This window comes from Vanacampus margaritifer, chromosome 9 (genome assembly GCF_051991255.1).
Source record: "Vanacampus margaritifer isolate UIUO_Vmar chromosome 9, RoL_Vmar_1.0, whole genome shotgun sequence".
Classification (NCBI taxonomy): Eukaryota; Metazoa; Chordata; class Actinopteri; order Syngnathiformes; family Syngnathidae; genus Vanacampus; species Vanacampus margaritifer.
Genome location: NC_135440.1, coordinates 11964492 through 11992262, shown reverse-complemented (window position 1 = coordinate 11992262; position 27771 = coordinate 11964492). Strand labels below are relative to the sequence as shown.

At 37.5% G+C, this 27771-nt stretch overlaps 4 protein-coding genes across 8 annotated transcripts in view; 1 reads left to right on the top strand and 3 right to left on the bottom strand.

Annotated features, from left to right (window-relative positions):
• Window positions 1-372: 372 nt before the first annotated feature.
• On the bottom strand, window positions 373-3446 carry ccr8.2 (chemokine (C-C motif) receptor 8.2). The gene is made up of 3 exons (XM_077574795.1): window positions 3274-3446; window positions 2837-2907; window positions 373-2105 (listed from the first exon to the last, which is right to left on the bottom strand). Exons 2-3 carry the CDS (start codon window positions 2899-2901, stop codon window positions 1025-1027), a joined length of 1146 nt encoding a protein of 381 aa, XP_077430921.1. The 5' UTR covers window positions 2902-2907; window positions 3274-3446; the 3' UTR covers window positions 373-1024.
• Window positions 3447-4800: 1354 nt separating this feature from the next.
• LOC144058042 (C-C chemokine receptor type 4) lies at window positions 4801-9882 on the bottom strand. The gene is made up of 4 exons (XM_077576243.1): window positions 9733-9882; window positions 8587-8753; window positions 8314-8486; window positions 4801-6267 (listed from the first exon to the last, which is right to left on the bottom strand). The coding sequence occupies exons 2-4, from the start codon at window positions 8747-8749 to the stop codon at window positions 5569-5571; spliced, it is 1035 nt and encodes a 344-aa protein (XP_077432369.1). The 5' UTR covers window positions 8750-8753; window positions 9733-9882; the 3' UTR covers window positions 4801-5568.
• Window positions 9883-11468: 1586 nt separating this feature from the next.
• Window positions 11469-17817, bottom strand: LOC144057704 (C-C chemokine receptor type 5-like). Its single transcript, XM_077575571.1, has 3 exons — window positions 17721-17817; window positions 13624-13785; window positions 11469-13559 (listed from the first exon to the last, which is right to left on the bottom strand). Exons 1-3 carry the CDS (start codon window positions 17815-17817, stop codon window positions 12664-12666), a joined length of 1155 nt encoding a protein of 384 aa, XP_077431697.1. The 3' UTR covers window positions 11469-12663.
• Window positions 17724-27771, top strand: part of cobl (cordon-bleu WH2 repeat protein) — a 47206-nt gene continuing 37158 nt past the window's right edge. For 3 of the 5 annotated variants that reach the window (XM_077575736.1, XM_077575737.1, XM_077575733.1), the window contains exons 1-2: window positions 18042-18124; window positions 18355-18483. In XM_077575736.1, the coding sequence (XP_077431862.1) occupies window positions 18455-18483 (29 nt within the window). In that variant the 5' untranslated portion in view covers window positions 18042-18124; window positions 18355-18454. Of the gene's footprint in view, window positions 17785-18041; window positions 18484-27771 lie in introns of those variants that run through there. The other 2 variants (XM_077575735.1, XM_077575734.1) reach the window with 2 other exon arrangements.

The window sequence follows — 27771 nt, the reverse complement described above, 5'->3', positions numbered from 1 at the left end:
TTACTTTGTGCAAGATACAATCGTATGCCGCTGGCTAACACTAGTACATCACTAGCATCATCAAAAATCCATATATATATATATATATATATATATATATATATATTAGGGGTGTTAAAAAATCGATTCGGCAATATATCGCAATATTACAGCATGCAATTCTCGAATCGATTCGATATGCGGCCGAATCGATGTTTAACTCTTTCACTGCCATTGACGGCTATAGACGTCAAAAATTCATTTAAACTATTTGTGTTTAACATTTCTTTTCCACTTTTGTTAACAAGAGTATGAAAACCTAGATTTTTTTTATTGTGCATTTAGAACAGATATAAAATTTGTGATTAATCGTGAGTTAACTAGTGAAGTCTTGCGATTAATTACGAATCATCTTTTCTCTTTTTTTTTTAAATCGCATCAAGCAATTAATTGTAATTAATTACTCACGATTAATCACAAATTTTATACCTGTTCTAAATTTACAATCTTTTTTTTTCTAGGTTTTCAGCAAAAGTGAAAGAATTTTTTTTTTAACTAATAGAAATAGTTCAAATGAATTTTTGACGTCTATAGCCATCAATGGCAGTGAATGAGTTAAACAATTTTTTTAAATGGAAATATTCAACAAAAAGTCTTACTTAGGGTTAGCGTTCACACGTTAAGCATGGGGGGAAAAAATTATAATTAATTGAACATTAAGCCTTAATATTTTATTTCAATGCTGTTCAAACATGTGGCTCAAAAACCCGAAGTTTCAGAAAAATTAAAAAATTTTCATACAAATCTTACAGTGTACATATACAAGTTTACTCATTAGTATATTCTAAATTTGAGTTAAAAAAAATGCAATAATCAATTTATAAATTCGGATTAAGATTAATTGGTATCAAATTGAATCGTGACCTATGAATCGTGATACGGATCGAATCGCCAGGTACTAGGCAATTTACACCCCTAATATATATATATATATATATATATATATATATATATATATATATATATAATTATTTTTGCAGCCATGTCACACAGCAGTGCTCCTCTCATCCAGGCTGCTGGTTTGTGAGATGAAGGACCTGCTGATTTGTCGCTGCGGTACGAAGACCTTGACAAGCTGGCACAGACCACATGGAGCCCTGTGGATCAACCTGAGCAGATTCCTCCGGAACTTCTGCCCCACAAAGACGTACAAGACAGGGTTGAGGCAGCTGTGGAGGTAGGCGACGACCTCGGTGATCTGTAAAGCCGATCGGATGACTTTGCTGCTTTCGCACTCGGTGTAGACGTGCAAGAGCTCCAGCGCTTTGAACAGCGACGCCACATTGTAGGGCACCCAGCATACGAAGAAGACGGCCACCACAATCACCACCAAATGGATGGTCTGTCTTCTAGACGACTGGCTGGCGAGCAGCCGCCTGATGATTTGCGAGTAGCAAAAAAACATGATGACCATGGGAATGCATAAGCCTAAAATGTTCATTTTAAAAAGGCCAAAAAGCCGCCAGAAGCGAGCGTCGGAGTTGTCCAAAGCGGGCGTGGGATACACGGGGAAGCAGAAGGTGGAGTTCATGTGGTCAGGCAGCTGTTTGAGGTAGATGAGTTCAGGAAAAGAAGCCAAAAACCCGACTAGCCACGTGACAACTGCTACGATAATACCGAAAGAGCGCGTGCGGACCCTCAAGGCGTAAACCGCATGCACGATTGCTAAGTATCTGTCGATGCTCATTATCATGATGAAAAAAATGCCCGCATAAAAAACGATGCGGTAAACGCCGAGGAAGACTTTGCACATGGCGTCTCCAAATATCCATTGGTCCCGGACTTGGTAGGCCAGGAAGGGAAGGGAGCCCACCAATAGCAGGTCAGCGATGGCCAAGTTCAGGAGGCACACGTCCGTCATGTTGCAAAGTCGCACCCCGCACACCATGACCCACACCACCAGAGAGTTCCCAAAAAGGCCCAGCAGGAAGAAAATACAGTAGACCGCTGGAAGGAAAGAAGATCCGGGTCGGCCGTAAACGCACCTCCCGAAGTCGCCATCCGGCAAAAGGCTGTAGTCCATGTCATCAAACGTGCTGCTTTCGGCAAAAGTTGTCGAAGTTGGCCTGAAGGAAGCAAAATCATCAACGTTAAGACGTCGTTCTGCTAAATCGCAGGTGTCAAACTCCAGGCCTGAGGGCCACATCTGATCCGCCACATCGTTTTATATGGCCCGCAAAAGCAAATGATGTGCATTGAAATTGCAAATGGTCTCCACTTTTGAAAATGTTGAGATATTGCCAGCATTATACATAATGTCAATTTAGTTGTTTCTGGGGTTGGTGAAAGATTCTGGTTGGTAACCCGGTGGGTAGTAGGTGCTGGATTTCACTTTCCTTTCTTTTCTTTGATCCTTCCTCGGGTCTCCTGACAACCTCACGACTCTAGCTGGATTCTAAAGTATTGGGTTTAGCTTGTTAGCAAAAGTGGAAAAAATGGATTAACTAATAGATGAATTTTTTACGTCTATAGCCGTCAATGGCAGTGAATGAGTTAAAAAAAAAAAATAAAAAATTTTGGTCCACTTGTGGATGTTTTTTTTTTTTTTTGGGGGGGGGGGGGGGGTACAAATTTTTCACCAATCTAACATAATTGAAAATGGCTTGATGTCTTCCAATGTTAATGGTTGAACAAACATGCCGTTTTTGGGGTCTCCTAAAAAGTGAAGATTTCGGAGGTACAAGGTTTGGCCCAATTGCAGCAATATGACTAAAGGATAACAGTTTGGGCCAACAAGGAAGTGTATTTTAAAGACTGTTAACAGAGCAATACAATTTTATTCCTACACTATTCTTACCATGTTAATTCCACTGGAAAGAGGTTCTCGCTCAAGTCACGAAGAACCGAAGGACTTTCAGCCATGGTTGTCTGTAAAATATAAAATAAGCAGAACCTGTGTTGTATATTTATACAATATCCTCCTTGTTAAAACTAGCTTTCAATAGAAAATGATTGTAATGGAAAATATTACATTTTAAGATACTTGAAATTAGATAGCAATGTTTAATACAGTGACCTGAATATATTTGACGTTTAAATGATTGAATCCATTTTCAAATAACATTGACTTCAGAAAATAGGACAAGATAGATGAAATTAGACTTAATAATAACAGATATAGTTTGCATTGTGTGTGTGCGTATTGGTCGAGAACAGACTAACACTGAAATTACAGGACCATGAGCTACTATACTAATTCATATATTATAAAAAGAAAAAGAAAAAAAACTTTACCTTCCAGTGATTTGAAGATGTTGAAAGTTGGTGGTAATCCTAGATTGATCACATCGGTAACTAAATGGTCACCCTCAAACAACTATTGACTAAAGTTGCTGGTTATATATATTTTTTTTATAGCAATACTTCCTGAGGATGCTTTCAAATATATAGAAGTGTGTGGTTTAAAAAAAAAAAAACATAAACAAAGTCTTGCAGCAAGTGCACACTGCGTCGTGCAATGCTCTGTGACACTTTCACAATTGTTGCGGTGGCTTTTGCTTGCCGGCTGCACCTGTTGTTAAATGTTACAGATGACACATTTGAGCTACGGCTTCAAGTCAAATAGTTTTTGGCTGAAGAATTATCATTCACTTGAAAGTATCCCTAACCTGACCTAAACTACCATAATTTACAGTTTGATGTTTGACAACAACCTCAACCAACTTTCGTTCCATTTTGAATATCTCTGACGCACAAATTATTTCTATCCCAAAACAATTTGATGGCAACATCTTCAAACGTTGCTGTCCCCTTTAAAATCTAAAAGCTCAGCACAGTGAAGCACGCTTCTTTAATCTCGTAATGAAGCCATCACTAAAGCAGTGAGCGCGAGTGGGCAAAGTGGCTCTCAGCAGAGTTAGCCAAGGCTCCGATAAAAATGCTACACATGCTAAGCTAATGTCAACATCTACATGACCACTCACTGCTACCAAGTCTGTTGCTACCTTTGTAATATACAGTAATTAGGTATTACTAGACCAGAAATTATATATATATATTTTAAGTATGATGATGTGATATATCTTTTATATTATAGAAATTAATAGTGTTTTTTAAAATGAATTAATTATTAGTTCAGCACCAGATGGCGCTAAATCCTACACACTGTCTTAAGAACATGTTTTTCTTAAAAATAGCATCTGACAAAACATGTATATTATTTTATATTTTCAAAAGCCATTTAAAATGATTCTGTGTAAATCAAATTGCTCACCATGAAGTCTGCCGCATGTTATTTGTTGACGGAGACTAGTGAACTAGTGGCTAAAGCGCAAAGTAGCTACACTTCTTGTCGGTTCCTCAATTATCAACACCCTCTTAAAATAATAAGAGTTAAGTTATTTTAACAAAAGATTTTGTTTTCTTTCTTTCTTTCTTTCTCTTTTTTTTTTACATTAAACAATTCAGGATGCTGGCCACCTTTGCTACGATTGGATACATCTTTAGTTAAATAGATTATTTAATTCTACACCTGGAAAAAAGTGTACTACTCTAATCAGTATTTGGTTAAATTATTATTTGGTTTTCATGTTTTCTGAAAAAAAATCATCTCAAATGCTAAACTAGAAATATGCATCATCATCCACATTGTTCGGTAGCATTCAACTGGATATGTTTTTGAATAACTAAAGCACTCAACAAAAAAGGCCTACATATGCAGCAGACAGACTGGCAGCAAGAAGCCTTTACCTTGTTTAAAAGTAAGAAGAAGAAAAAATATCTGGGGAGTTTGTTGTTCTTCGTCTTTATTTGTATTTATATAATCAATCATCTGCACACTGTTACAAAAGAATATGAAATCCATCCATCATCATATAAAGGATAAAAAGTATTGTATATATATATTAGTGCTGACAAAGTTAAAGCGTTACTAATAATTAATCACAAAAAAAATATTGCATTAATCATGTATTAACGCAGATTAATCACACGATTAATTTTGACCACAGATTATCCTTTAGCTTGGCAGCGGATGGCTACGTTAAAGGTAGCACAGGTTGTAAAGCATTTAATAAATGTTTGCGTATGACATTCAGAAAATGCGTTCATGTCAAAAATATGGGGGTCATTTTTTTCCATTTTAAATTATGCAATTAATTAACTGATTACAAAAAGAGGAGGATAAGCGTGTGCAGTGGATCAAAAAAATTTGAAGACGTCCCCATGGCATTAAATGTCGAAAGAAATAACATAACAGGTGCTCTTTCAATTTGGCGGGCAAAAAATGTTGACAAAAAGCCTTTTTGATTAAGCGATTGTGATTAATCAAAATTCTATGATGTGATTAATCTGATTTAAAAAAATATTGTTTGACAGCTCTAATATATATATATATATATATATATATATATATAGGGGGAGGGCAGCATTTTGGTTAATGACTAAGTAAGTAGGGAAAAAATAGCGAGCATACTGTACAACAAATGATAAAGGCATAGAATAGGCAACTTTAGACATTCAGTAGCCTCCGACTACTGCTTCATAACAATCAACAATCAATTCCACACCACTTTGCCTCTTCCTAGTTTCCTAATAGGATCTTAGAGCTGTGTTGGAAGTTTCTTTCTCCGAGTTGTCTCTCTGACTGACAGAGCCTCTTCTCTTGTAACAGCATCTGGACAAGAAATTCCCCAAAGGCTTCCGAAATTTCTCCCCAACTAAGGCATAAATGATTGGATTGACACAGCAGTGTGACAGTGCAATGAGCTCAGACCAGGTCATAGCTAATCTGATCGCAGTTGAGGCCTTGTAGGTGTTGAACATCTCAAAGAGTTGCAGTGTCTGAAGGAAAACCACAACGTTGTAGGGAACCCAGCACACGACAAACACACAGACGATGGTGAATATCAGTTTGACCGCTCGACCCTTGTTGGAGTTCCTCGTCTTGGATAGCACAAGCAGGATCTTCAGATAGCAAAAGAACTGGATGGGCAGACACAGGAACAGACTCACCGTGTTCTCGCTGAAGTTCCGCAGCATTTTCCAAAACTGCTGACTTTCTTCTGGATAAACCGGCTGGCAACTCAAGGAGTTGTTGTGACTCGTTTTGACGGTGGCAAATATCACCTGTGGGGTTGCCATGACGACGGACAGCAGCCAGATAGGGACGCTGGCAACCAGTCCACAGCCAAGTGTCCGGGCTTGCATGGTCGCCACCGCGTGAACGATGGCCAGGTAGCGGTCCGCGCTCATCAAGGTCACAAACAACGTACCGCTGTAAAATCCCAACTGTAAAGGAGAGCGGAGGTTGACGTGAAATATATTTGAAGTCACAATTCTGTTTCTGTGTTCTGTTCTGGGTCATGATCTTGCTACATAATGAGGAATCTCGTTCCATCTTTGTTAAAATAAAAAGTCTGACTTAATTTTTCTGCTGCCATCATGATCGAGATGAAGGATCTTATTCCTGTAAAGCCATGCAAACCCCAATCATAATTTTGTCTCGTCAGGCTATAAAATCTTTTTCTAGAAAATTTTAGGCTAATCTTTCTACTTTTTGGCAAATTTCAGTCTTGAGTCATTCTTAAGAAGACCAGGACTGCAACTGACGCTGACTTTTGCGCTCTCTCTTTTTCTCTTTTTCTTTTTTTTTGTATGTGCGTGAGTAATTCATTAATTCACCTAAAACCTATTAAAAATCCCATGCCGTTCACCTAAACCGAATACTTCAGAATCCAGCTAGAGTTGTGAGGTTGTCAGGAGACCCGAGGAAGGATCAAAGAAAAGAAAGGAAAGTGAAATCCAGCACCGACCAGACATCACCAGACATCAGCCTCCACCGATTCAACACCAAAGGAAGAAGCTAACGCTTACTTTAATAATCAATTTATCAGTCAGTTATTTTACTGTTAGTATTAGTGACTTGGACAGTTTGAAGTTAAAGGGATACTTGGCACATTGAGCCATTTTCAACAGTAAAAAGTATTTTGTCTATAATTAATGTGACAACCTCATTATTTTTCATGAACAATTAATACCTTTAAAAACAGATTTTGCCACTTGCTGTCGACTGTAGATGACAAAACCGTGCTGAGGAAACAGGTAATGACCAATCATGGCTCACTTTGCTGACTAAACCCAGAAAACAGGTGAGCCGTGATTGGCCGTTACCTATTTCCTCAGCAAAGGTGATGTCATCTTCAGTCGACAGCAAGTGGAAAAATGTGTTTTTAAAGGTATTAATTGTACATAAAAAAAAAATATCAGATACAGTAATCAAAATATTAACTTTTTTTTACTGTTGAAAATGGCTCAATGAGTCAAGTATCCCTTCAAACAGTCTCTAACCTATTCGATTGTCAAAATAGTCGTTGATTATTTTGATAATTGATTAGTTGTCACATTTCTTTTGTCTTCTGCAAACAATGTGTTGTTATACGTGCACTGATTTTGGATATTGTCACTCCAAAAAGTTATTTTAGGGTCTTTCTTTAAAATTCTCCAAACGTTTCTGTACATTCAACATTTATAGTGTCTTTCTTCTTTGATGTATCTGCCGTGTCAATGACTGTGTACTCCCACTGATTTTCTATTGTCTCTTGGCTTCACAATTGTTTTCACCCATAGAAATAAATCCCGTTGGTTATCATGTTGGTTTGACCCAATTGCAGTCTACATGAGCAAATTAGAAATCTGAAACGAAGCTTAAACATTTAGTGCTGTTGAGTGTTTGAATACATGTCTCGTTGATTATTTAAAAGAGACACATTGTGGGAAATTGACTATATAATTGGTTGTATTTAAAAAGTTGCTGTAAAAGTACAGCTGTGCCTTGGTGTTTTTCGAGATACTAGCAGTCGTTGGACGATTTTGACTTTGGATTGCGAGCAGGGATTTGAGATACAAGTGCTCTATGGTGGCAGTGAACTCAAATGAACTCACTTCTCACCATTTTGAGAGAACAATTATTTTTTAAAAAGTGGCTTCAAGCTATTTATTGCCACTCCAACTTTAAGTTTACTGTCAAAGGAAACATAAAGGAAGATGATTGCACATTGTGTATTTTAAAGAACCACATGGTTTTGTCTTAATAAAATCCGTTTCATGTTTAGCTTAATGCTAACCAACAATGCAAAACGCCATTGAAATGCTAACAAATAGCCTGGTCGGACAGAGTAGCAATTCAGGAAAAGGAATCGGAACAATTCTGATGATTTTATAGATTTATTGCCTGGCGTGTTTATGAAGTCTTACAATTAATCAAATTCCAGTGGCTTTAGTCAATTATTCTAAACGATTTATTTGGTGTTTTGCTGTACCACAATCCTGTCCCACCTGATAGACTCCCGTAGTAACTTTGCATACTGCCAGGTTCTGAGAATTGTAGGCCCACAGGAAGAGAGAAAGAGCCAGCGTAAGGTCTGAGAGAGCCAGGTTGAGGAGACAAATATCCGTCAATGTCTTCAGCTTGATGTAGCGGTGGAGAATCCAGAGTACAGTGGCGTTGCCTGTGAAACAGCACATTTTTCCGTCTGATTCTGTTTGTTTCATTGAGACCGATTGAGAATTTGAATGTGTGAAACAGTATATTGCACTTTCTGAACATACCGATCAAACCAAGAAAAAACAGGATGAAGAGGACGATCCGCATGGCCACGAATCCTTTCGATAGCTGGGGACTCTCGTCCCCATAATAGGTGGAATTTGAATCGTAAATTTCATAATCATACATGTCCAAGTAAATAAACGTCTCGTTCTTTGTTGCATCCATCAATCTGTGTAAGCAGATACAAAGCCAGAAATTACCTCATTCGAACAGAGCAAAAATAATCTCTCTCTATTTTTTTAAAGAGATTAAAAACGCCCAAATGATCAAAAATGAAACAAGCCAACAACAGAAGTTCAATCGCATAGACTCACAACTGTAATATTCAACATTTCCAACGCGTTGCTCCTTTTTAAAAAATATTTTATTTCATAAAGAAGCCCCTAAAAGGAATCATTTTTAAATAACATTTATTTCATGTGCATGCACTATAAAATCTTCACATAGATTGTTTGTTTTTTAGCAATGTAAATTCATACGAAGAATAATAAAATGCGAAACAACCATAAAGGTGATTTATTTAATTTATTTATTTATTAAGGCAGCGGATGCATTATTTATTTATTTTTATTTTTTTGCTCATCATCATGATTCAGTGAAGCTCAAAATTATACATTACCTGCATAAATGTTGAGTTCAAGAACATTTACATTTCTTAATTTGTTATCTCCTGGCTTTTGCCAGAGTACATTATGAACATTTTCAATCTTAATTGTATTTAAAGAGGATCCTCAGAGTCAATTCACAACTACTGTATGACTAACTGTACTTTCCTGCTCTATAAAATGAACTTTCACGATTATCAGAGACTTGATCTGGAGTCACATTGTTTCGATTCACTGTAGATAATCTTTGAATGCTTGATCTGATAAGTATAACGACACTAATGATGAAGATTTGGATATAAAGTTGAATAGGAACCTTTTGTGTAGCTATTTAAAAAAACTCTGACTACGCTCATGTGGTCTTTGTTTTTGTACTTTATGGGCTTCATTGAGCCACAACAATGACACCCATACGACCTCCACTTCCTGTAGCAGACACTGTTAGACGCACACGCACATTTACACGAGTCCAACGTTTTCTGTAAGAATTGCGGGAGAGCTGTCGCAAAGGTTAAAGCTAAGAAGGTTTAAAAAGTCCATTACCACATTCTCTGACAAAATCGCTGCTCCTTGCTGTCTGCTCTGCGGCCGTGTCACATTTGCATGTCCTGTTATTGTGTCTTGTTCAGCTTTTCGGATCAAATCCTGTGGCAAAGCTGTTTTCTGGTAAAAGCCAAGTGAAGGTGTTGTTTCCGACATACTTCACAGAGGTAACGTGTGGTTTTCTAAGAAATGCCTCTTTTTGTGTCAACCATGACTGAAAAAAATGTTAATGAGAAGCCTATTGTCAGTATTTTACATTTGCAATTTTTTTTCAGAAACAGGAAACACCCACAAACGTTATTAAACAGTACATATGGATTTGCAGTACTTGCTTGTAGTAATGTTTTCTTCCAACGTGCTTTTTTTCTTTTTTGGGCATTTTATAGTGTAAGGTATTTTTCTTATTGTTATATACAGGAGAATTATTGTTACTTGTATTTCATCATGTGTACACACTAACTTTAAGGGAGTGTGACCCCAAGCCAAAATCCATGAGCAAAAAAAAAAATGTAAATCTAAGTATCACCTCAAAAAACAATTTCCTCTCCAAGTAACATCATCATGACCACCATTAATTCATTCACTGCCATTGACGGCTATAGACGTCAAAAATTCATTTGAACTATTTCTATTAGTTTAACATTTTTCCCACTTTTGTTAACAAGAGTATGAAAACCTAGAATGTTTTTATTGTATTAGAACCCCTTAATTTTTAATAATCATCTCTTAAAAAAAAAAAGATAAGAAATTTTAAAAAAAATTACAATTTATTTTTCTTAAAAAGAAAAGATTTTTAAATATTAGGGGCGTCAGGCAATTAATTTTTTTTATCGTAATTAATCGCATGACTTCACTCGTTAACTCACTATTAATCACAATTTTTTTATCTGCTCTAAACGTTAAAAAAAATCTAGGTTTTAATACTCTTAACAAAAGTTTCAAAAATTTTAAACTAATAGAAATAGTTAAAATTAATTTATGATGTCTATAGCCGTCAATGGCAGTGAATGAGTTAATAAAAATATTGTACATAAAGAACAGATATGAAATTTGTGATTAATCTTGAGTTTAAATAATTAAGTAATCAAACAAGAAAGAAAATATTATTAAAAAATTAGGGGCGTCAGACGATTACATTTTTTAATTGTAATTAATTGCATGACTTCAATAGTTAACTCACGATTAATCACAATTTTTATATCTGTTCTAAACGTACAATACATTTTTTTCCTAGGTTTTCATACTCTTGTTAACAAAAGTGGAAAAAAATGTGAAACAAATTAATTTTTTACGTCTATAGCTCTCAATGGCAGTGAATGAGTTAATAGATATCCAAATTTACCCCTAGGTGTGGGGGTAGCCAGCGGGGTGGCCAGAGAGAGACAAGGGGTGGCTATGTCCCCCCCCTGCCCACCACATATTTCCGCCCCTGCTCTTTTATGATACACAAATAAACTTGACTTCATCTACATCCTGGATTGTGAGTGGGGAATTCTACACTAGCAACATGAAGGTCAGCTATGTGAACCACTACACAACCGATGCCAGACTCAGATGGTGATGATAACCATGCTCAAAAGAACTATAGACACTTTATGAGGGGAGGAAAAACTTTTAATATAATTAACACACTTCCTTCGATAGCTACAATTTTCTAACAAATAATTAGAAAAGAAAGAAATAATCATAAATGTACAGTTTGTATTCATGTAAAAGCTGATTATATTTGAAAACACATTTGATAAATCAAAATACACATGTAGTGTAGAAAAAAAAAGGTCACTGATATAACTGGCAATTGTAATAATAATAAATAAAAATATAAAAACAAAATCCATTTTCTGTTTTTTTCCCAACAGAAGTATTTTTTCAAGAAAAAAAATTGTAACCAACCCTTAACTTGATTTTTGGTTTATGGTTTTATTGAACATATGAACATAAAGAAAACACAAAACACATTACAATTTAAAAATATAAGTTGAAGAAAAAAGAAAAACAAGAATAGGAAGAAAGAAAATAGTTTATATGTTTAAAAGGGGTAGGAGGAAGTTTAAAAACTCATCTAGTCCTACCACTTGTTTGTTTTATGTTGATAAAATGATAAGGTAATGTATTTCAGCAAAATGAAATGCATAGACCTAGTCATATATACAAGTGCACTTTAACATACGCACATTTGCCAGCAACATATGTACATGAAATTCATAGACATATACCATAATACATGTATAAATCATATCTTCATACTCACATATACAATCTTCATTACACTCATACCGATACATCCAAAGAAATTACAGCGTATATACAATTTTAACAGCTCATGACTGATTTAAGTCTTTTTTTCTTTTTTTACTTTTGCTTTTAAACAATTTTTTTCAATTCGGCAAGTGACTGACATCTTTTCAGGTCAGTTCCAAAATCATTCCACATATCAACACTTTTTACAGAAACACACCTTTTTATTTTTTTTGCAGACACTTGTACCCCTTATGTTAGAAGGACACATTCTAATTTCAAAAACTTCTGAGTACTGTGGCAGAGTAGATTGTTGTGTATTTTATACATTATTTGCGCTATTTTAAATTCAACTAAGTCGTCAAATAAAAAAATGAAAAAATGCAACTCTCAATAAGGCTTAAATTCCACACCTGTCAACTATGATTTTTTGTCCACTCCAGTCTCAGTTTTGAAGGATGATTATGCAGATTGGAAATTCAGATCCCTCCACAGAATAAGTCCGGCTCTTTTGTTCAAGTTTTGGAGCTGTATGTTTTGGGTCAGAGGACCGTTGCCCTGTGACTGTGACCAAGCTTTTTGACACTGGGCTGGCTGATTGGCTAAATTAGACAGACAGACAGACAGACGGATAGATGGATAGAAAGATGGAAGGTCAGGAGGGCAAACAGACAGACCGCTAAATGAAGAAAGCTACATGATAAACATGGCCTCTGAGGACCTGGAAATGACCGAACTCTTCCGGGAAGAGTAGTCTGACAAGCGCCTGCGGGAAATGGAAATCCCAGGCACACATTCAAACAACAACAAGGCACGCCTCATAAACTTCTGTCCCACAAAAGCATATATGATGGGATTCAAGCAGCAGTGAGTGAATGCAATTGTCTCGGTGACCGATACTGAGAGTTTTAAATTTTTAATAGAGACACAGTCATTTGGGAAAGTACCTGTAGACTGCAGAAATATTAGAAAAAGTGAAATGTTATACGGCGCCCATAAGAGAAAGAAGATGACCACGATTGAAATTATGAGCTTGACGATACGTTGCTTCTTTGCGCTCTTTATCTTCATCAGAACAGGTATGATCCTGGAGTAACACAGCACCATAACCAGCAGAGGAATCGCCAGACCCAAAATAGCATTCGATAAGACGGTGTACACCTGCCAGGCACCATCGTGTGGCTCATAACTGCAACCCAGCCCGTGAGGCTGCTGTGCTACTCTAGTGAAGATGAAAGAAGGAAGGGAGACGCAGAAGCTCAGCAACCACACAACCACAGTAATAGCGACCCCTGTTGTCACAGTGCGGTATTTCACCACCTTGGCGTCGTGCATTATAACCACGTAGCGGTCCACTGTCATGACAACCATGAAGAATACGCTGCAGAAGAAGCCAGTGCTGTGGGAACCACCACTGAAATGGCACAAAAAGTCCCCATGGGTCCACTTTTTGACCATCATGTAGTGTGTGTAGAGTGGAAGCGTGATGATAAAGAGTAGATCAGACAACGCTAAATTGAATAGACAGACATCTGTCAGGGTCGACTGTTTACGATGTTTCACCAGGACACACACCACCAGGACATTACCTTGAAAGATGAGGAGAAATGTGTGAGCAAGAGAACATGCTCAAATCTTTAGTTGGACACTTACCAATGAAGCCAAGGATGATAACCAAAGAGTAGAGAATAATGATGAACACTCTGCTGAAGTTCACCACGTCAACACTGTCACAGGGAGAGTAATCTACACTTGTAGATTCATCATACCCGGAATAATCATATTCAATCTCCGGCGTCGGAGTGACAGTTGCTTCTGCAGACACAAGGTTTGAGATATCTCAGGCTGATAAAACTGTTACAAAAATACATCCTATTATTATTAGCAACCATGCACCAGTCTCCCTTTCCCTACAAGTTGATTATACCTTTAAACCACCACCGACATGGCGTTTTAACATCTCACTGCTAAACGACGCATAATTTGAAATCAAAACTAATGGTTACATACGCCCACACATGAATACAGCAGCAATTAAACTTTTATTAAAGCCAGAAAAAGACCCCACCCTTCCATCAAGTTACCGTCCGATTTCACTAATTAACACTGATATTAAAATTATCACTAAGGCTTTCACATCTAGACTAGAAACAGTAATCTCGACAATCATTCATAGCGACCAAACAGGCTTTATTAAAGATTGTCACTCTACTAATAATATTAGGAGACTCTTTAACCTTATTAGCATGTCACAGCGGCATGATAAAAAGGCAGTTATTATATCATTGGATGCAGAAAAAGCTTTCGACAAAGTTAACTGGTCCTTCCTCTTTGCTGTTTTAAATAAATTTGGCTTTGGGAAATCATTTATCCACTGGGTATCAGTATTATATGATTCTCCTAAAGCTACAGTTACTACTAATGGGATTATATCTCAGAGCTTTACTTTATAGAGAGGCACAAGACAGGGATGCCCACTATCCCCTTTATTATTTGCAATATTTATTGAGCTACTTGAATTAGCCATACGCCAGGAAAGAAGGATTCAAGGAATTCACTCTGGGGTAACAGAACATAAAATTAATCTATATGCCGATGACATCTTACTTTATTTAGAAAAGCCGGCTACTTCGTTAGGGGAAGTATTTAACTTAATAACTAAATTCTCACAGTTATCAGATTATTCTATTAACTGGACAAAATCAACACTTCTACCTATTACAGAAAATTCATGGAACCCTGCAAGCCAGGACCCACACTACTCATTTCCTATAGGTAATTTAAAATACTTAGGCATAAAAATCTCACCTAAATTAACTGATTTAATTCATTTAAACTTTTCTCCCCTTCATTTATAGTGACTTGGAGCGCTGGAATAATCTTCCTATTTCTCTAATAGGACGAATAGCCACCATTAAAATGAAAGTTTTACCCAAAATAAACTATTTTTTTCTCAATGATTCCATTCAAACCTACGGCTAAATGGTTCCAGTTGTTGGACTCAGCCGTTACAAAATTTTACTGGAATAAAAAAAAGCAAAGATTAGTCTATCTACTCTTCAGAAAAGTAAATCCAAAGGTGGTCTAGAGGCACCAAATTTTATGTACTACTATATAGCTAACCAGCTACAATATATCGTTCTATGGGCACAACCCAACAGAGATACTAACTGTTGGCTGGAACTAGAACAGAAGGATTGTAATAACCTCAGACTTCGAGATTTACTCTTTATTACAACATCGATTAAGCGACATAATTGTTTTAAAAACCCAATGATTTCCGCCACCCTGACTGCCTGGTGGAAGGCACTAGAAATTACAAAAGCCCAAGTGGAGCCCTGTGGGCTTTCTCCCCTATGGCATAACCCCGACTTTCAACTTAACAACCAACCGTTTTATTTCGGTGTGTGGGAGCAGAAAGGAATTACACATTTCCACCATCTCTTCTCAGATAATATGTTTATATCATATACATCCTTGCTCCAAAAATACAAAATAAAAAACTGAATTTTTTTACATTATCTACAAGTTAAAAATATGATAAAGAAAAAAATTCCAACACTTCGGGGTACGTTCTAACCCCCTGTTTTAGCTAAAGATATTAACAAGCTTTCTCTGACAACAACAAAAAAACTTTCAAAAATATATAAGTTACTTTCATATACTGATAAAATGTCTTTACCCATCTCGAAATGGGAGACAGACTTGTCTATAGCACCGGAATCTGACTTTTGGATTCAAGTTTGTGAAAACGCATTTAAAATGACAAAACACACAAATTTACAACTTATCCAATATAAAATTATTCACAGAACATACATTACTCAATATATAATGAAGAAAATGGGACTCTCAGACTCCGACATTTGTCTCCAATGTTTACAAAACACTACAGACACTTATGTTCATGCTTTATGGTTATGCACTCCGGTTATGTATTTCTGGACTAAAGTCTTAGAAAAACTTTCCGCTATTTTGGACTGTAGGATACCTTTATCTCCAAACTTGTGTTTGCTAGGTGACCTAACAACAACTGACTTACCACATAAACAATTTCAATCTACACTTGTAGCCCTTACTACCGCAAAAAAAAACAATTCTTGTTAACTGGAAAAATAAACAACTCTGAATATCGACCAATGGTCTAACCTCCTCATAAATCCCATTTTAATGGAAAAAATATATGCCTCAAATAAAAACCAAATATCAAAATTTATAGAAACATGGTCTACGTATATAGAATTTTTTAACCTAATTCTGGTTACTTAATTCTGCCTGTTAGCGAGAGCCACCACATCGTGATAACTTACATTGATGTTTCTGCATTTGGCAATTTATTATTATATTATATTATTAGTATGGGATTTTTTTTAATAGGTTTTAGGTGAACTGATGAATACACACACGCTCGCACGCACGCACGCACGCACATACACATGCTCACCCACATACCAAAAAAAAAAAATATATATATATATATATATATATATATATATATATAATTTTTAAAATAAAAAATAAAAAAGGAGAGCAATGATGACATGTCATATCGAACGAACAATACTGAGCTCTCCATAAAAAAAGAAAATAAAAAAAGAGATATCTCAGGCTAAATATGTAAGCTATTTAGTATTCTGATATACTGGAATAATTCAATGCTAAATGCCGCAAAATATAATTGCCAAAATATTAAAAGTGTATTCACCGGTCATGATGACTGATATCTTGCTATCAGCGAACCAGAAGCTCTTCGGTCTCTGTGTAGCTCTTTACTGAGTAAATGTTTCGATTGATAGTAAGAACTGTCCTTGTTTCTTCACTATTAACTGGTCAGAAGGAACACAAATGCGGCTGTTGTTTCCTGTATGACTTAGATACTTATCAGGTGTGGACACTTGGTATGCAGAGATAACCAAAATAACGGAAGGACCAGCTACCACATACTTTAACACTTTAGAATACGCTCTGTTGATTTCATCTTCGACCAGCAGAGGGCACTCCATCCTTTTCTTGGTTTAGGAGTAGAACCATTGTCTCATTTTGAAGTGCTGATTATCTTGGTTTCTTAGCCTTTTAGGTGAAGGTGAAATAGGCGGTTATTAACTGCTATTTGTAAGCATCAACCTACGCATTTTAAACATATTTTACCAGATTTTAAAGGGCCTAGCGTGTTTATTTTACAGTAGCCTTAAAGTCACTTGATTGTTGATGGTTCTGACAACATGATGCTAACGAATCTGTGATGAGCAACTGGAGATGTAACTGATTAAACGTCACATGACCAAACTCAGAAATCAGGTGAGCCGTGAATGGTCCTTACCTGAGCAGCTGTGATGTCATTTTCAGTCAACAAGATGGATAAAAATGGGTGCATTTTCTGCTTAATTCATAGAACATATTGTAAATATTTTTTGGGGAATTGACGTAAAGATTGAAGTAATCTGTAGGCAGGAAATTATAATACTATATTTTTTTTGTAGTCTATTTTGAGGCTCATCAATAGGCCTGCCTTTTGCTAGCCAATACTTTGAGCTCAAATTTGAAACAACACACAGTGACGCAACACACAAACCAAAGTATAAAACTTCAGGATATACTGTATGTTTGTTTGCGTTCGTGTGTGCGTCCATGGCTACGTGCATGCGCGCAGCAGGTCATTGTAGGTGCCCCAAAATGTGTTGCTCTAGCCCTGATGGACGAACTGGTGCTGTCAAACTCCGCCTAGCGCGAAGGGGGTCAACTTCACGCACGTCCAGTGAGGATGATTGACCTGCTATCTGCTGACGAAGGCAGGATTGGGGGCAGTTCCATCAAGTTAGTTTTGAAGAGTTGGTGCTGAACGGACATCTGTTTAAAAATAAGAGTCTCAGAGAAGACATTTCATTGTGCAGTATTATATATCAGTGACAATACTGACATGACCGTTAACTTAATAAGATAGGTTACTTTTCATACTTTTATACAACCTGTTGTGCTGAACAAAACCATGTAGAAACGATCAAAAAACGTGATGGACGCGCAATACTTTTACTTCGAAACCTCAAACCGGAAGTAGACCCCTTAAAATTTGCGTGTAGTTCATCTTGAATGAACTGGGGAGCGTTAAGATTAAATCAAGTGGATTTGACAGGGAGAAACAACGTACGGAAATGGGGTAATGAGCATGAGTGCGTCGTCTGTGAAATAAATTCATTAAAAAACAAACGTCATGATTCGACAATGGTGTCGTAGTTCGCCTTAGTTAGACTTTGCTTTGTTTGCGCGCGAGTACCGTCATCTTTGCTCACCCACTTGTTGACTTGACGATAGAATATGCCACAGTCGTTAAATACGTCGTTTTTTATTGGAAGCAAATTGATTAAATATGGCTATGTTAACCCCTAGGTGCAAGTATGATGGATATCCAGCGAGGTTGGGTTAAGTAGCGGAGCTTTGGACCCTTCTTGAGCGCCGCAACCTTCGCCTCAAGTTGGATTTCACCGCAATGACCGAACCTTTCGAACCGACGGCCGGGTAAGTCATTCAAAAGTCATTTTCTTGACAGGCTATAAAATCTAGCGCTGATTGTCCTGTTGGACTTAACGAGTTCAGGTTAAAGTTATCTGTTTGTGTGTTTGTCAATATGAATTGACCGCACCGTCCAGTGACAGGTGTTACGTGCGTTTTGATTGCGCTTCCTTTTCAATTGCATCTAAAGAAACTCACCATTCTATTTGTTCAACTGGCTGAAAAATATACTGCATAATTTTGAGGGCATTATTATAGAAGTAGTAGAGCAATGCTCTAGAATTACATGACAGTACAGTATTGTGCTGGTAACCTTTTGAAGCCAGTTTCCTCACGGCAGAGAATTCCAGCATGAACTGGATGAACACCCCCACCCCACCCCACCCTCTGAGTGAGCCAAACATAGTTTAATTGTGGCTTCTGTTGCTTGTGGAGAAGAAAGGGAACACCATTTTATGTGTGCCAGTGAGTGGAGCATCACCAACTCAATTACTGTGTTTTTATTGTATTGTTATAATGATTGAACTGATTGCCTGTGGCAGCTGGCTCAAGTTTACAACAACAGTTGTTGTTTTGACCCAACTCATTAGGAAAGCACATGTTTATGAAATCGATTCAGTTGCTTCACAATCACAAATTGTTTCTATCAGCAAATGTATGAATATTGCTCGGAAATTAGGTGGCCGGTGACGTTTGGGTTCAGTGAAAACGTTTTTCCAAAGGAAAAGCGAAATACCAGTTTCTCAAAGAAAAAGAAAAATATCAGTCCAAAAGGATGTGGAAACTAGGCAGTGCATTAAAAAAAAAAAACGAGGACATACAGACTGTCTTCAGCATTAACAAAATCAAGATTGTATCAGATGTATCTCTAACAGTGTTTCTCAACCCTGGTCCTCTGGGCACACTATCTAGCCTGTTTTCCACGTCTCCCTATTCCACCTACAGATGAGGATCGTTATCACGCTTCTCCAGAGCTGGCTGATGAGCTGTCATTGGAAGCACCTGCATGTGGAATAGGGAGACATGGAAAACCGGCTGGATAATGTGCACCGATGACCAGGGTTGAGAAACACTGACCTTACAAAGCTGCGGTTTTGAATGCAGTGGAAAATTTGGGTGCACTTAACTTTTGTGCTGGTGCACCAAAGAAAAAAAAAGGTTGGCGCACGAGTGCAAAAACTTAGTCTAGAGCCCTGTTAGGTAGAGATAGACCAATGTTATTTTCAGAGCTGATACAGATGCTGAATATTAGTACCGGTAGTCATTTTGACAGAGACATTTTTCACTTTTTTGTTCTGGTGCTCAGGCTTAAAAGGGTTCTATTCAGCCTCTTATTAATTCTAAGCTATAAAAAATAAATAAATAAATACACTGACAGGAAGACTGAGTGGACATATTTTTGCAGGTATAAAGTATAGCAATAGCATCACAAATGACTGTCTCCCAATCCCAGCACACACCCAATAATTATTGGCTACCACATGTCCTGTTTGTGCAGACTTGCTTATTTTCTGAGTTAACTCCTTGTTTGGTTGGAATCTATACTCATTGATGTTTAAATGTGAGTCTAGTACATGTACAATACACATTATAAAACCAAGCAGTGTAGAATTGGATGCCCTTTGTATCGGTATCAACATTTTTCCCAAAGCAGAGCAGCCTGACAGTTTTTTTCCTGTATCCTATTGCATCTCAAATGATGGGAAAATGTGAGATGGTTGCAAATAAAACCTCTCCACCCAAGACTGTCATTACAAAACGGTCCTTGGTAGAGCTTCACGTGGTTAGCCATGAGCTCAGCACTGCTGCCAAAGGGAGTTTCATCCCCCCCCCCCCTTTTACCTTCTAGTACAGTACAAGACTGTTAAGATGAGTCAAATTCAATCCTGAAATATGATGAGCAAATAAATACATTCATGCTTTTTTATATAAAAAACTAAACAAATTTGACGACACGTCGACACAGAAATAATATCTTCAGTTTTTCAGTATAAAGTTTCCAAATATGAAATAATCACTGAAACATGTCAGTACTGTGTTTCTCACAGGGCCACCACAATGAGCGGCTCATAGGGCCATCACTTTAAAAGGCTTAATGTTCCTGACAATTCGTTAACCTGGTCTCGTTCACCGAACAGGTAGTTTTTTTCTTCTTCTTTTTTTTTTTATTAAAAAAAAAGTAATTAGAAGTGTCTACCATTTACTTAATCAGTATGTTGGCTAACAGTGATAGAAATATCCTTCATTATGGTTCAGTTACAGTTCCAGGCACCATAGATGTGAAAAGTACTCTCATTTTCTACTTGAGTAGAAGTACAATTACTTGTTACAAAAAAAGTAAAGAGAAGAAAACTTTGTTAAAAGTACTCATTCGAATATTTACTCAAGTAAAAGTAAAAAGTACAGGTTCTGAAGGGTACTTGCAGATTAAAAATAAAACGTTTTTTTTACCAGATGTTTCCTCCTCGTATCATATAATTTGAAGTTGGTTAAAGTTGAAAGATGGTCACTAAAAACACCCATAAAACTGGCACAGGTTTGGTTTCCAAACTGATGTGCCAATTCTTGGAAGTAGACTTTAACTGAAGTACAGAAACAAAAATACACTTTATGTGTAGTTACTATTTTCTCCTAAAAGGAGGTTAAGTAAACAATTGGGTTATGGCTGTGCATTCAGTAAACATGATTTGAAGTGCTCTGCACTGTTCTATAGTCATACTTGCTGCTCAGTGCCAATTGTATTTAGGCAAAGACTACGTGACGCCATGTGTGTTTGTGAGTCACACACATTTGCCTTGGGCCGTGAAAAAGCTGAACTTCTTGTATATGCTGACAGAGCTGAGCTAAAACAAAATACATATCCTATAATTTATAAGGTCTTGTCTCAATTATTGCAGAAGCTTGAGACCCGCAAGAACAACAGAACTGTCAGAATGTCACACACGAGAGGAAAAAAATGGAAAATAAATACCAGTGCTAAAATGTAAAAAGTAGACTCTTATATGATCAGTTAAGTACAAAGTATGGTTACTTCTAATCTCTGCCAGGTACTTTGTTCTTGTGCAAGTAAAATGTGCATGCTAGTGATGGCAGTTAGTCAGACAGTAAAGAGTTCCAAAGCAAGAAGTCTCCCAACCATTTCAGGTGAAACACAACACTGGTAGACACCTGTTAATAAGGGAAAAGGAACTTCTATTTTCTTGTTTGAGCAGTGTCAAGCATCTACTGTGGACTATATTATGCAGCTGTTACGGGCCAGACATTTATTTTTGGAAACCTACTGTCATATGTTAGTCACTGAGGCATGTGGGTTTGTTAGAGAGGAAGCCTGACCAACTGTGTTGCGAATGGAAGGAATCCTCTAACACAAAATAGAGCCATGGTATTTGCAAATAGGGAGGAGGGTGGTAAAACACACAATCGCTCGCATTCAGATACAGTCTCTGCTCTTACACAAGGAATGAGGCATTTCTTGTAGTTGGCCACTAGGTCTGCGCACAGGTCGGGGGATTTTGACCCACTCCTTTTTACAGAAACTCTAAATCTTTGAAAGTCTTCTGTTTAGTTGAGGTCTGGAGGTGGACTAGGATACTTCATTACCTTAATATGCTTCTTCTTGAGCCTCCTCTTTGTTGCTTTGGCAGTATGTTTTGAGTCATTGTCATATTTTATGATTCATCCAGGACCACATGTTCATTGCTTAAAGGAAAGGTTTTCATTCAAGATTTTCAATATTGGGCTTGTATCCTTTGCTGAAAAACAGCAACATTTCACAAACAGCCACGTTTGACTGGGGATGATCTCCTAACAATAATGATCTAATGCATCCGGTTTATATAGCACTTTTCTAGACACTCAGATGCTTTACAATGGAATGGATACATTATTCATGCACTCACACATTCACACTGTGGTGGCGGTAAGCTACTTAAGTAGCCACAGCTGCCCTGGGGCAGGCTGACGGAAAGCGTGGCTGCCAGTGTGCGCCTACGGCCCCCCCGACCACCACCAAACATTCGCACCTTCCATGCACCAGTGTGAGTAGCACTGGAGGCAACGTGTGTGACTTGACAGCAGCTACTTTCAGGGGTTTCGGAAACTCCTGACTGAACGGAGGATTGCTGTAACTCGGCACAGATTGCACAATAGTTCTGAAAAAGTCAGTTGATGTTTTCAACTATGTATTTATTGGTCAGACAATTTGGGTTTCAGAGCTTTTTTTGATCCGTTATTGGGTATATTCCATGGAGAAGGTGGGACTTCCGATTTCCTTGTTTTTACACATCAGCTTTGTTTCTGTTTCCTGTTTGCAACGTGTGGGCCACGTCCTAGTTGTTGCGCTTCCACGTTTGTGCCCCTCGGTTTCGCGTTCCCGTCAAGGTCTGTGTCTGTCTCAGTTGTCCAAAGCATTTCAGAGAGTTGAGACACCCTACGCGCTCCCGCTGATGGACGGGAGTGTGCGGTTGGGGGGCGCAGGGGTGGGGGGGCGAGTGTTGGAACGCGGCCATCAGTGGCCGGAAACGACGCTGATGTGAAAAGCCTGGAAGTCGGAAGTCCGTAGCATCCAGGGCCGGCCCTAGGTGATTTTGGTGAAAGTGTATATTGTAGCCCCCCCAGACAACTACAAGTAATACAAATAAATAGCATAAGTACAGTGCAATACAACTGTTTAGTGCAATTTGTGCTGACATTAACTACAAAATGTTTTCAAACTATGTACAGTATATTTGTGTAAGATACATATAAAAAGTAAGAAAAATAATTAGGTCAATGACTGACGCCTATTTTGTTAACAATTGACGGGAAACTTCGAAAAATTGATGACAATTAACGCTATTTTGATGTTTATTTTTATAGACAATTCTGATTGACTGACAAGCATGCCTCTACCCTGGGCCTATTTTTCCTCGCCTATTTTTCCTCGCCGCTTTCTTAATGCAGTACCTGAAGGCGTGGACCTTTTCTTTGTAGCGATTTTTGATGTATAGACAACAACATAAGCTTGCCATCCATCTATCAATAGCGCTACCACTCTGAGGTGATACGCGACCCCTCCCCCTACCTTTAACTGTAAACAGCAGCAACAGGTCAGATTCAGGGTGCCAGGTCGTGACCTCATATTTATTTGGACTAGAAGTCATAAAAAATAATTATTATATAAAATATATATGCGGTTTAATATAACATATATAAATAATGTAATGTAATAATGTAAAATAAATAAAATATATATGCTCTACAACATTTTGTAGCATCCTCGGAATAAAGGTAGTCTCTCCAACTGATGGTTAACAACTTTTATTAAACCTTCCTTTGTGTGAACTCACCATAAGAGCTACAATACAAATCAACAAAAATTGCCATTAATAACACAAAACGGTATGTTTTGTGTATCCTTTTACCGTATTTAAGCCATATACTAGGGTGACCATATTCCCATTTCCAAAAAAAGAGGACATTTGCCCCGGCCTTGAAATCGTGGTACCTGTCGCAGTTACACAGTGTACTTCACCTCCTATTAGTCACGCAACGCCAACCGGACATTTTCATGAATTTATAAACCCCCCGATCGCCCCAATATAGACTATCCTCCCAAAAGAGGACACATTTGGGCATTCTACCATATCCTATAAATGAATTGCCTTAAATTATTACCTTTCATAGCCTTGACAATCTCTTGAATACAATTTATATTGTAAATAAACATTTTAACATTGCCTATTGCCTTTATAAATACCTTCAAACAAAAATAAACCATACAGAAATACAGATTCTTAGTCAATAAAACAGAATCTTGAGCAATAGCATTGCTAAATATTTACCAAGGAGCGTTAGCATACTCCAGTGGACGAAAACGGTAACGTTTTACTATGCAGTGAATTACACAATGAACATGAACTATAGCAACATTAGTTAAACAATGAAACATTGCTCCAATACGAACCTCGTTCCCTGCTCAGGCAGGTGCTAAAAAAATCGTTCACTGAATTAGTTGTAAACGTTTTCTCTGATTTCCTGTGGCGCGCACACACGTCTTCTCTGCACTTGGAAGACGGCGCAACTAAGTACGTCGGTTACTTACGTCAGTTCCTACCGGTTGATCAGACAATTTCCTGTATCCTTCAAAATAAAAGTATCAACTATATTATAATAGCACAATAAAACAACGCAATACAAAAATGCAAAAACAAAAATAATAGCAGGGTCATTTACATATTTTATTTTAGAAAACCTGAGGGGGGAAAAGAAAAAATATATATATATTTTATTTTTTTAATTTGGCGACCGCCTAGTTTGCCAATGCCCTGGGCCGGCCCTGGTGGCATCTACCCCTTTACAGTGGGTTACTTGGAGCATCATAATAGGATGTATTACCTCATGGCATGGCAACAGGAGCATGAAGGCACATGGCTTGAGGCTGTATGTCTCAACATGCTTCATGTGTTTGTGGTAATTTGTTAATTAAATTGTGTATTAGGTCCTTCTTTCTCATTTGTCCTCTCTGTTGCTCAGTCAATTGGTCATTCAGCTCTTGTGTTTATGTATTCAAAATCCACTATTAGTGTTACACTGTTGTCTGCACCTCCCGGTAGTCAAGTGCTGTAAACATAGGTTTCCATGGAGATGCCTGCACCATGGCACCCAAGGTGCATGCTGGCTTGGTTGCGGGTTGTTTGTGTGTGTTTGTTGTTGTTTAAGGCGTGGTTGAATCCAACGTTCCAACATGGGTCACTTTCATTGTGTCTAACCCATCAAAGGAGATTAAAACCCAAGGATGCGCACTGTGCGGCAGAGTATGGTTTCAAAGTGCACATCTACACACAAGTGTGTGGGTGTGGTTTTAAGTCTGCCAAGGTAATCCAGCTCTTTACCAAAGAATTTGCTGTCTCCACTAAAGGGAATATAAATTTTTCTCTGATGTTTACCACAGTCACCCATTTTGTCAACAAAACGTCAGATGTCTGCCTCAGTACAATATGCACAAATTTAAGTACAAAGATATTGATGAATCACACATTTGTGTGTCACTACGCACCTTTTGGTAAACTGGTGCGTGCACACGATTCGTGAATGAGGCCCATTGTTTTTAGCTGCAAAGTACTAAACTATAGTCTTTTAGAAAATGTAAATTGATATATATATTAAAAAAAAAAGGTACGACACAATTTGGATGGAAACTGAAAAAAACAGAGGTCCAGACTCCAAGAAAACTGAAAAAATGAAGCGTTTATTCAAGCACCATGCTCATCGCACAAGCTTGACACAGAGGCTGCAGTTCCCCTTTAGGCCAGAGGTGGCAGTCATGGGTAAAAAAAAAAAAAAAGTGGCAATCTCTACAATGCGTATTTAATATACGTGAGTAGAATTTAGAAATATTGCAATTTTTGTTCTAATATTTTCAGACTATGACTAGCACGCGTGCACGTACTTTTGGGGACAATCAGTCACAGTTTTCGTATACGTACTGTACATGGCACCGAAATGGACCTATTGCACACCACTGTACAGTGCATGACCGGGTTGTGCTCGCCCGTCACCTCCGCAACACATTTTTTTTCCTTAAAAGGAAGAATATGAAGACTGAGATAGTTGGAAGTGCCATTTAAATTATGGCAATACTTGACGACGCCATACGGCATTTTTATAGCACAATAGATCAGGAAACAAATCCAAAATGTACAGTGCCATGTTTGTACTTGCAATACGTCACAGCGATGACGTGGAATGGACAAAAATGTCCAATATGACAGCATATAGGTTATGTCATTATTTTGATACTTTATCGGCTTACACCTTTATTTAAGGATTCAGGTGCCATTGATATTTGCACTTAAATGTTCATACACACTGTTTCACAGAATGAAGGAAAATTAACGTTGTCGTGTGTTCCTTTAACACAGGGGTACCAACAATTTTGTCCATGTGTGAATTTGCTCATGTAACGTTGATGTATGAATTGGGCTTCCAGAATTGTTGTTGCCTGGCTTTAAACAATCTATTTTCCCCTCTTTTGGTTAATTTGGTTTATGCTCAGTCTCGATCTGCATGGAGATCTTCTTCAAGGTGTCTTTCTGTATTTGTGAGACAAAAACATGGGACAGAGCACAGTCCCACTTATTCTATTCCTTCAAATACACCATATAAATGCAAAAATATGTATCATATTCATCACATCACTTGTATGCAAGATCATTTAAGAAAGGTAATAACGTCATGAATTTGGTGCGTGTCATCAAATTCCACAACACTTGTTATCTAATATTGTATCTAATGTTGAAATAATTGAAAAATACTTTCGTAATGTTTCAGTTGATATCTTACTTTGCCGTTAATGATTAACATAAGGTTAGAGTCCGCTTGTTTTGCCGTGTTCATACAGTCCTAGGTTTGTTTCTTCTTTTTGCTGAACAGGAATACCTTTACTGAAATGCAGTTGAAGCGCACGCACGCACGCACACACACATACACACACACACATTCTGTCTTGAGAGTGACAAATCCTTGGAACTGGATTTATAAACAGTGGAGAAGTCAACAATTGTGGAACATTTAATCTACACAAGGACTTCTGACGTAAGTGGGATGTTTTCCCTATTGTTATCTAGTGTTGAGAATGGGACGGAGTGTGTGGAGTTATACAATAGCATTGGTGCATTATTTCTGGCAAAACAGCTGGAAGTAAAGGTTTATGATTTTCAACAGCGCACTAAATTCAACAGCCACAAATATAATTTAGTTCATTCTACACTTTAAGATTACATTACCTACAGATTAAAACTGAACTGCTCAGAGATTGGCATCACAATTTTGGTGGATTTTATTAGTGTCTGATCAAATAATAGAATAAGTATTACCGATCATACGCTTTTTTTCCCCCTGTAGTTTATTATCTGAAAACATGTCTTGTCAGTGTAATAAACAGCTATCAATGCTTGGATCATCTTGACAATTTAGAAGATCATCTTGAGGATCATCTGAAAAATATCAGTTATCACGTGCAGTACAAGCCACTTGTATTTTCATTCGGCTACCTTCCCACCTTTGCTTCATTGTATCATTGTGCACATTCAAACCGTGAATAATCATTTCCCTTATCTCTTTATCGTGTTATCGTATTTTGTTCTATTTTTATTTTCGCAAGTCTTGGGATTCCCTGGGCTAACCTGGGACCTCGAGTAACGTATTTCGTGCAATATCATGTGGTATGGCAATAAAAATTCCTAGAAGGAATAAGAAAGAAATAACAAGATAGTGCACACTTTACATTACAGTAAGTAGAAAACAGTTGCGATT

Bases quoted from the DNA above. Each gene is read 5' to 3' on its own strand.
- ccr8.2 (XM_077574795.1), bottom strand. From the start codon at position 2,901: ATGGCTGAAAGTCCTTCGGTTCTTCGTGACTTGAGCGAGAACCTCTTT. The intron at 2,106-2,836 runs GTAAGAATAGTG...TGCTTCCTTCAG, and splicing joins TTTCCAGTGGAATTAACATG to GCCAACTTCGACAACTTTTG.
- LOC144058042 (XM_077576243.1), bottom strand. From the start codon at position 8,749: ATGGATGCAACAAAGAACGAGACGTTTATTTACTTGGACATGTATGAT. The intron at 8,487-8,586 runs GTATGTTCAGAA...GCTGTTTCACAG, and splicing joins GTTTTTTCTTGGTTTGATCG to GCAACGCCACTGTACTCTGG. The intron at 6,268-8,313 runs GTGGGACAGGAT...TCTCCTTTACAG, and splicing joins TTACTACGGGAGTCTATCAG to TTGGGATTTTACAGCGGTAC.
- LOC144057704 (XM_077575571.1), bottom strand. From the start codon at position 17,817: ATGTCCGTTCAGCACCAACTCTTCAAAACTAACTTGATGGAACTGCCC. The intron at 13,786-17,720 runs GTGCGTGAAGTT...TTGTGTCTGCAG, and splicing joins GTCAATCATCCTCACTGGAC to AAGCAACTGTCACTCCGACG. The intron at 13,560-13,623 runs GTAAGTGTCCAA...TCATCTTTCAAG, and splicing joins TATCATCCTTGGCTTCATTG to GTAATGTCCTGGTGGTGTGT.